At 37.2% G+C, this 10,064-nt stretch overlaps 1 protein-coding gene across 1 annotated transcript; it reads left to right on the top strand.

Moving 5' to 3' along the window:
* The first annotated feature begins 544 nt into the window (after positions 1 to 544).
* On the top strand, positions 545 to 9,378 carry LOC109090327 (A disintegrin and metalloproteinase with thrombospondin motifs 8-like). Its single transcript, XM_042755458.1, has 9 exons — positions 545 to 1,509; positions 2,761 to 3,000; positions 4,235 to 4,367; positions 4,452 to 4,619; positions 5,421 to 5,713; positions 5,987 to 6,173; positions 6,242 to 6,414; positions 6,627 to 6,802; positions 8,445 to 9,378. The coding sequence occupies exons 1-9, from the start codon at positions 838 to 840 to the stop codon at positions 9,175 to 9,177; spliced, it is 2,775 nt and encodes a 924-aa protein (XP_042611392.1). The 5' UTR covers positions 545 to 837; the 3' UTR covers positions 9,178 to 9,378.
* Positions 9,379 to 10,064: the final 686 nt, after the last annotated feature.

The following is a 10,064-nucleotide window of genomic DNA, read 5'->3' as shown; positions in this document are numbered from 1 at the left end:
TGCTTGTGTGCACATTCATATGCAATGTCTTACTGTCACCTTGTGGACAACTACTGACGAACATAGTTTTTATTTCTAAAGCACTGTATAATAGTAAATAGTATTGTAGCAGATGCTTTTATCCAATTTGAATAAAACTCACTAGGTTTTAGCACTTTCCAGATTGCTCAACACAGCACAATGGTAGGTAATTAAATTAATAAGTTATTTTAATAAGTAGGCTATTTTTATATAAAATTATGCATAGGCTACATATGCACAACAGTTAAGCAACGTTTCATTAACAACAACAACAACAACACACACACATACATTATAATTATATTATTATTATTATTAGAACACTTCAAAACCAGAAATTCACTAATATTAACTACTCGGTTGACAAACTGTTGCTATTTAGGAAGGGCTCTGCTTCTCAGTTTTCATTGGGCAAACCCGATCCAGAGGTTTTTCATGAGCGCACAGTGGGAGGAGAGACTGCAGCAGCGCTGGATATAAAAAATAAACCTCTCATTTCTCAGAAAGTATAAATACCAGCGCCTCAATCCAGAGACAGTCCGGTGGACTTAAGAGCTCGCGAACTTGGCTCCGTTTTAGCTTTAATTCGGTTACACCTAGGTTGCTTTAAATAATAACTTATTCATTTTCAAAATAGATTTAAGATAAGGAAGGCAAATGCTGGATAGTAATTATAAATGTTTATGATGTTAAGACCAGTTTTTAATTGGTTATAATTTTATAATTAGTAAATTCAAACAATTAATCAATTATTATTAGATACATTAATTATTTCTCTTTTTTTTTTTTTTTTTGGAATAGCGGCATTTTAATAAAATGTGGTCGTGTGTAGTCACATCTATATTAATTGTTTGCCTCCTCGCTGAAACATCTGCTCACTCATTTGAGACTGAGGAGGTTGTACCTGAACGGCTGACCGCACGACGAGTGGCCAAGAGGAGTGAAGAACAGCCCAGCTTCAGACTCGCTGCTTTCGGCAGGAATTTCACACTGAATTTGACACCGGACAGCACCTTTATATCGCCAGCGCTGAAGGTTTATCGCATCAAAGCAAAACCGCAAGAAAGACTTGAGTCAAGCAAGCTGACAGATCTTTACAAGTCCTTGAATCAAACTGAAGAGACTGGAGCAGAATTATTAAAAGGTTGTTTTTACACTGGCGCTGTTGACTCCAATGAGGACTCTATTGTTTCTGTCAGTTTATGTCATGGGATTTTAGGATCATTTATCACAGATGGTAAAGAATATCTAATCGAACCGAAACTTCTCGGCTTGGGAACATCTGGAAAGTTAACTGAGCAGCTGCATGTTATTAAAAGAAGACATTTTACAAAGTCCCCGCAGGTCTCTGAACCGCTGTCAGATATCAGAGATGATGATCAGAATTTGATGTCTAGACGCAGGCGTTTTGTCTCTACGCCCAGGTTTATTGAGACTTTGGTGGTCGGTGACGCTTCCTTGACGCATTTCTATGGAGACGAGATCAAGGTAGGGTCTCACATTTGTAAATATAAAGAGGTGCAAGATGATCTTCCGAAAACCAGACTGACCATTTTAAGATGACATGATTAACTGATAACTTTCTGGACTAAGATGGTCAGCCAGCTTGTAGGCTACAAGCTAATAAATGCCTTTACATACATTATAATGAAAGTTCATTAGACCACTATTAAAAGCTCTGATGGTATAACAGTCCTAGTTTTGATTTACAGTTGTTTGCTTGTCTTAGCTGGTTTAAGATGGTCTCCCAGCATGATCAAGCTGGCTTAGAAGGTCAGAAATCTGCTAAAACCAGTCGACAAGGCAGGACTGACTGTGCAGGGAGACCAGCTATAAGACCTGCAAACCATTTTAGGTTTATAAATATTAATTATTATAGTCTACACCCCACCTGTTTTAAGCCAAATACTTATTCTAAATTCGAAAGAAGGATCAAACTTTTTACAGTAAGAGCTATTAAACCTTGAGGGACCTATCAAAATGTACATACCATAGATTTCAGTTGTGTGAGAAGTGTGAGTCATGGTTCATATGAATTGTACTGTACTGATCTTTACACCCACATATGATCCACCACCCCCTGAAATTCTCCTCTATCGAGTCATTGAAAACAAATGACTGGAAAAGACTAGAGTGTGAAAAAATGTGCCGTCCGGGTCGGGATCATGAGGCAGATAGCAATCCAGATGTTGATATTCGGATCCAAATCTCCAATTTTGCAGATGGAAACACAATGCCTCATGGAGCAACCCATGTCAGTGTGGACCACCAGCTGTTCCTAATGTTGACGTCAGGGCTTTCCAACAAATAAACCACATATTTGTGTAGAGTCAACAGAAAAGAATCTCTAGAATAATCTCTGGGTTTTGGCTGTATCAGCTAAAAATTATTCACATTGAATGAAATATATAGATTATATACTAAATATGGGTAATTAATGCAGATCATTATTATGTAGAAAGGAAATACATCTATTTTGACATACCTGCTAAAAGTGATCAATTATACTCTCTCATTTATCAAAATATTAAATATTATTATTTTTATCATTCATTGTCTAATGCAGTGTATTGGATCTGAAAAAGCTGGAGATATTACTGTCCACAACAAATCTGTAGAGTAAAAGCCATTTCTTTCCAGCACTTTTCTGAGCTGTCCTGTCAAGATGTCATGCTTTTACGCTTTACATTCTGTTGCAGAGTTGGCGAATAGCAAGCTGTTGTTGTTTTCTCTCTTTAGCACTACATGCTGACCTTGATGTCAGTGGCTGCTCAGATTTACAAGCATCCCAGCATTAAGAACTCAATCAACATAGTGCTAGTGAAGATGCTGATCGTGGAGGACGAAGAGGTTGGTCCGTCCATCTCCAGCAATGGAGGCGTCGCTTTGCGCAACTTCTGTGCCTGGCAACAGCTATTCAACCCACCCAGCCACAGGCATCCAGAGCACTTTGATACAGCCATACTTTTTACTAGAGAGGTGAGCAGTGATTTATTATGTATTTCAAGGTCAGGCGATATCTATTTATGGGACCATGATGAAGTGAGATTCTTGCCATTATCTTGTCATCCCTTGTGAACAACAGCAACAACAAAAAACTTTAGTATACATACAAAGAGTACTTATTATGGAAATAATATAGACTTACATTTATACTAAATGCAATTAGTTAAATTTAAAAGCGCTTTTTGACTCACTTAAGTACATATTTATATGTAATTTCTTAATTACTTTCATTGTCTTAGAAACATGTTTAAAGTGTTCTGTAAATATAATGACAAGCATATATAATAAACTAAACATTCTTTAATGCCATTTCTATTGAAACGCCTGTCATGTATTTAAATATATTTACACATTTGCAATGATAAAGTTGCAATTTAGTACATTTAAAGTATATTAACCTTAAAAGTATATTAAACGTAATATCAAATAACACTACAGTTAAAATTATAATCAATTACTTTCAATGTGTTTTAGTATGTTGTCAAAATTTTTATTTATAATTATGTGATTTTTAATTATTACACATTAATGCTATTACAAAAAAATGTAATAACATTTTTAATTGTACTTAAGTGTATTAAGAAACATGAAAGTTTACTCTCTTTAAGCACACTTAAGCAACCTTTTATTTCATTAATATTATATAATCTGCAAGTAGAGAGCAAGATTTAAGTGTGCATTCAATAAAATTAAGTACACTTCTTTTTTTTTACAAGGGGTGGTTACTATTAAAAAGTGTGCATGTGGCCAGATTCAAAACTTGACCTTTTGAAATGTGTTTTCCGCACTGCTCATTACTAGAGCAGGCATAATGGCATATTGAAACTGAAAATGAGGCTAAAAATAGGAACAGACAGCAGCTCCTCTGAAAGGTGAACACATGTGAGACTGACTCTTGAACTGTGCCAAGGCCAGATGTGCCTTGAATCATGTGTGTTTTGTGGCCTTCTGCTTTGGAAACATTGGTCTCCGTCTCGGATCTCTGGGCAAAGGATGGAAAAGACTCCAGGCATGTTTTTGAGATACAGTTCATATGCCACATAGTTACATTTTCTCACTTCATAAGTCTGCTGCCTGCCAAAACTATTTATTTGCTTGGTTTTATGATGGAAACATTGGCAAATATGTTTTTGCGCTTTCTTTTAACCACAGACCTGGAACAGCAGTAAGAATGACAATTTTTTTTGTATCCTAAACTGCCTTTCAGGACATCTGTGGACATCAGAGTTGTGACACGTTGGGTGTAGCTGATGTTGGAACCATGTGTGACACCAAAAGGAGCTGTTCTGTTATTGAAGACAATGGCCTTCAGGCTGCTTACACTACTGCACATGAGCTAGGTGTGGATGTCCTCTGATAATCTGACCCTAAGCAATTATCAAGTTGATTTGACCTTCAGTAATATGATTTTGATCCACTTTTAGGCCATGTTTTGAGTATGCCGCATGATGACACTAAGAACTGTGAGCAGCTTTTTGGACATCTTGACGAGCACCATATCATGGCCCCTGTATTCACTCAGCTCAGTAAGACCTTGCCTTGGTCCCCCTGCAGTGCTTTGTACGTCACAGAGTTTTTCGACAATGGACATGGTATGTGCATTTTATTTCAGCTAGCTGCCAAGGCACCATTTTCATTTAGTTTAACTTGATGTATTAAAAAACAAAAAAACAAAAACAGAACTAAAGATGAATAAAAACTATATAGAAATATAAAAAAACTACTTAAAGTGACAAAAACAGCTAAAATTAAAATGAAAACAGAAAATATAAAATAAACACTGATTCAAAAATGTAATGAAAATTATAATAGTGATACTAAAATAACACTGCATTACATTTTTAGAGTAATTAAATTGAAAGTTTTTTTTTGAAAATGGCAAATCCTGATATTTTTGAATTCATTTTGGCCTTTTTTGTCAGTGACCCAGCTTCAGTAAGAGAAAGAGTTTGCAACAGCACAGGGAACTGATTCCTGTGAACATCATTAAAAAGTCAGCTTACGGTAACTTATGCACTGAGCATCTGGAGTTCCCCTTGTTTATAGTAAAACCCTTTAACATCAACATTTGTTTGTGATTATGTAGACTCATATTTTTTTCAGTTCAACGGGAATGTAACAAATGTTTTCTTTCCACCATGGCGCATCTCTGTAGTATAAGTAATGCACATTTCCTATTTTATACCGCTGTATATATTTGAAGTGGGCAGTGGCCTATATTCCCCACTTGCATTTTTGCTCACTCGTGTTCCTCCTTGCGGCTCACTCCCCCAGATGTGCATTCCTGCATGTCTCCCTAAATGTCAACTCCAGGAGCCCAGTGTTCCTACTGTTACACAATCCTTTGATTTCATGATTTACTACACTCTAACTCTTCCTCTGGATAATAACAGGAGACTGTTTACTGGACACCCCTGAGACGATAGTGGCTTTACCCACTGAGCTGCCAGGCGTAACTTACAGCCTGGACCGCCAGTGCCAACAGATATTTGGAGAGGAGTTTTCACATTGTCCCAACACCTCAGCCAACGAGGTGTGCGGACAGCTCTGGTGCCAGCAAGAAGGGCAGTCTGTGTGCACAACCAGGAATGGGAGTCTTCCCTGGGCAGACGGCACAAGCTGTGGCCCCAACAGGACCTGCCTGAACAGTGTATGCATGTCCTCTGAGGAAGTCATGAGGCCTAAGGTATTTGAAGCTACTCCTGTGCAACATAAATAGGATTTTTAGTCTTTCATTTAGTCATTTTATGAGTACCTATCTATCTATACCATTTCAAAAGGTACTAAAATATGGGTACAAATATGCATAAAAAAAGGTACAAAGGTGACTGCTTGTGTAACTTTTTTTTTCTTTTTCTGAGAGTGCATTTGGTTGGGTAATGCTAGTACCACTGAAATCACACACGGTAATTTCAGTAGTGTAGGACATTCATTTGGTTGTGTGGTTCTTCTGGTTCAGCCGGCTGTGGATGGTGGCTGGGGTGAGTGGGGACCATGGCAACCGTGTTCCAGATCATGTGGAGGTGGAGTGATGTTCTCCTACCGAGAGTGCACCCGGCCATCTCCTCAAAATGGTGGAAAATACTGTGTGGGCCAGAGAGTGAAATATCAGTCCTGCAACAAACAGGCCTGTGAGAATAACCGAGGTGGGTAAATTTAATCTGTCTTTTCATATTGTGTTATTATAGTAGGTAACAGTTCTTTGTTATTGCAGGAAAAAGTTTCAGAGAGGAACAATGTGAGAAGTACAACAATCCAAATCACTTTGATGTTCATGGAAATGTGAAGCAGTGGATACCCAAATATACTGGAGTATCGTTGCGGGATAGGTGTAAACTCTTTTGCAGAGCAAGGGGCAGCAGTGAATTCAGAGTGTTTGCAGCTAAAGTAAGTCAAATTTTACCTTCGAAATGTACATTTTAAGATTTTATCCAAAGCGACTTACACTGTATTCAAGGTATACATTTTACTGGTTTCTACTTTCCCTGGGAATCAAACCCATGACCTTGACATTGTTAGCGCCATGTTCTACTGTTTGAGCTACAACAGTTCAAGATAAAAAAATCTTGCTGTAAGTATAAACATTGTTTCAATCTTAGGTAATTGATGGAACCCCATGTGGTCCAGATACCACATCATTTTGTGTGCAAGGCCAGTGTATCAAAGCCGGTTGTGATCTGGAGATCGATTCTAGTAAGAAGCTGGACAAATGTGGCGTATGTGGAGGAAATGGCCAGAGCTGCAGGATGATATCTGGCTCATTCAATAAAGTCATGTAAGGATATCCCACTGCTTTATTTCATGAAAGTTTGTTTATTATGGCCACAGTAGAGTGCATTAGTGCCTGCCCACTTTTTCAGCTTTGTTGGTTCCAGAAGTATCTTTTTACATTAATTTTTCCCCTAGGAATTTTGAAAACGTCTGTATTAAAGCATTATAAGCCATTAGTTCTTTCACCATCATTGATGGAATTTTCCTGTTTTCTGAAGAAGCAGAAACAAACGATCACATATGTAAGCAGATGCATGTGTAAAATAACGCAATCATCTACCATTAAACAGCATATAAATCTAAACTGCCTAATGTTATCAAACTAAATGTTGATCAAGGAAGTGTTATAGGACCGTGCAAGCTTTGGATGTGTTGATGGAAGCAATCTATTCCATTTATGTTTTGATGATCGTTCTGAATCTGATCCAGACAAAAACATGATTATCTCAGTTTTTTGTTCAAAATGTGCTGATAAAAAAAGATTGCATGAAGCTAAAATAAAATGTTTTTGTTGTTGTTGTAGTTTAAGAACAGAGGCATTGATCTTTGTATTGACCTATTGCATGCTCAGATATTCATACAAAAAAATATTCTTGGTGCCATTAAACTTTTTGTGAAAATGATCAAAAATGCTGTTGACTGGCGACTTAAGAAAAAAAAAAAAATGCTGGTGGGGAAATAGTTAACCCAGCCAATCAGCTTAGAGGCCTTCATTTCAGCCCGGCCCGACGGTTGGGCTAGAAGGAAGCTAACAGCAAGCTATATGGCAACAACCGGAAGCTAACAATAAACAGAATTTTCTACCTATTAGATTGTGTTTTATTAACGTCTACACCTACCCCAACCCTAAACCTACCCCTTAAAATAATGCAAAAAAAGTAATTTTTGTACAGTGTGAGAAAAATTGCGCTATATTGATGTGCGCATGCGCAGTAGTTTTTGCTGTATGCCATTTAGCCTTTTTTACGGGCTGGGCTTTTGGACAATTTTCATGTCATAGTTCAGACACGGGCCAGGCCTCAGGCCTGTTTTAGGCTCCTTCTTATTTTTATATTATAGACATCTATCAATTAATGATGGAAAAAATTGCAGTGCTGGTGGAAACAACATGAGACCGTGCTACCGCGACTGTCAAGAGCAGCTCGACGGTGTTTATTGTCCAACAGCAGCAGCATGTAGGGTGCGTGCCGTCAGTACAGCTGAACAGTTCTGTGGTGTAATGCACGCAATAGGCTTAAGCTTGCTGCAAAGCATCAGCAAAAGTAATTACCATAAATGTGTCAGGGGGAAATATGAAGGAGATATTTGAATTATTTGCAATTATTGCATCGCAAGGATGTCGCAAGGATGAAGTTGCCGATCCTGACTCGCCACCTCTTCATTAGACATGCCTTTAAAGAGAAATGCATCGTTACGGATTATGATTATGATTATAATGAAAGAGTTTTTGTTTTTGATTTGTTTTATTTCGTTGAGTTGTAATTTAAAGCTTGCTATATATGTATATATATATATATCGCCTATATATAGAGGTTTTCATTATACGTTTATAAGTTAAGGTTGCATTTCCCTATGGAAAAAAAATTATTTTTACTTCTGGAAGCAGACTGTTGTACTCTGTCTAAATTTTTTTCCCATTTCTTTAGCCATGGATATAGGGACATTGTGACAATTCCAAGTGGAGCCACTAATATTAACATCAAACAGCAGAGCCATGGAAGTATACCACATGATGGGCATTACCTGGCTGTACGAAGAGAAAATGGTGATTATATCTTGAATGGCAACTTCTCTGTAACCACAGTGGAGCAGTATATTCCAGTGCTGGGGGCTGTGCTGAAGTACAGTGGCTCATCCACTACATTGGAGAGACTTCAGAGCTTCCACCAGCTACAGGAACCAATCACAATACAGCTACTCTCCACTGCTGGGGAATCCATCCCACCGAAGGTCAAATACAACTTCTACATCCCCAAAACCATATCTTTTGGCAAACCCAAAGACAAAAAGATTGCTGGCAAACTGATTCATCCTTTTGGGGTGCCACAGTGGGTCTCGGGCGAGTGGTCTGAATGCTCCAAAACGTGTGGTTCAGGATGGTCCAGGAGAAATGTGGAATGTAAAGACAATGCTGGTTTCTATTCAAACCACTGCAATAAAGATCTCAGACCCTCTGATATCAGGCCCTGTGCAGACCTGCCATGTCCCATATGGCAAATAGGCCCTTGGTCTTCATGCTCACAAACTTGTGGCCATGGGGACCGCCAGCGTAGGATTCTCTGCATTGATTACGCTGGGAAGCTTGTGGATCCGAAGAACTGTGACCCTGCCAAGAAACCTGAATCAGTATCTGAAAAGTGTTTCTACCAAGAATGTTGAGGACATCATGTAGGCTTTCAAATTTTTCAGAGGTGATAAGACGCTCCTGAAACAATATAAAGATTATCATTTGACCGTGCACAGGTTGGAGCTGGAAATATTCAGCTTTAGATGGAAAATTGGTTGAGCTTTCATGAATTTTGCACGGACTGATCACTTGGGGTTTGGTTTTCCAGATATATATATATATATATATACAGTATATATATATATATATATATATATATATATATATATATATATATATATATATATATATATATATATATATATATATATATCTATATAAAACCACTATTAAAGTTTGATCCAATAGATATCTACCTCAGCAAGGAATACTTTATTGTAGTTTTTTTTATTTCTGTGGCCTAATTGCTTTCCTAAAGCACTCCACATAAATTATTCACAAATTATTCACAAGTATGTCACATTTAAAGATTCTCAACAGTACGAACCATTACAGACATAACATTAATCTCAGGCTGACTTTATTTTAAATAAGGACAGAAATCAGTTCCAATTTTTTTTGTACATTTAGATGTACTAAAAAATTAAGTTTTGAAAAGTTTGAAATTACAAAATGGAATTATTTTAACTTGGAATGGAAAATCTTACTAGGAACTGTCACTTGCAAGTCGCTGTGCAGGTGATATCATTCTTTTTTATTGATTTACTTTGTAATTGGGTCAGTAATTCTTGATTTTAGATTATTAATTTTAGATTAAATTGTTTTTTATTTATAAACTTTGGCTTGCATTTATCAGTGGCTTATTTTCACTTTCAGAGTTGAATCGTATAAAAAACACATGATAAAGCATGATCATATAAATCTATAAAAACTATTTTCATGTATATTTAAACAGTGGTTGAGCCTAATTTATATTCTG

This window comes from Cyprinus carpio, unplaced genomic scaffold, assembly GCF_018340385.1.
Source record: "Cyprinus carpio isolate SPL01 unplaced genomic scaffold, ASM1834038v1 S000006701, whole genome shotgun sequence".
Lineage (NCBI taxonomy): Eukaryota > Metazoa > Chordata > Actinopteri > Cypriniformes > Cyprinidae > Cyprinus > Cyprinus carpio.
This window is presented reverse-complemented; position numbering and strand designations above follow the sequence as displayed.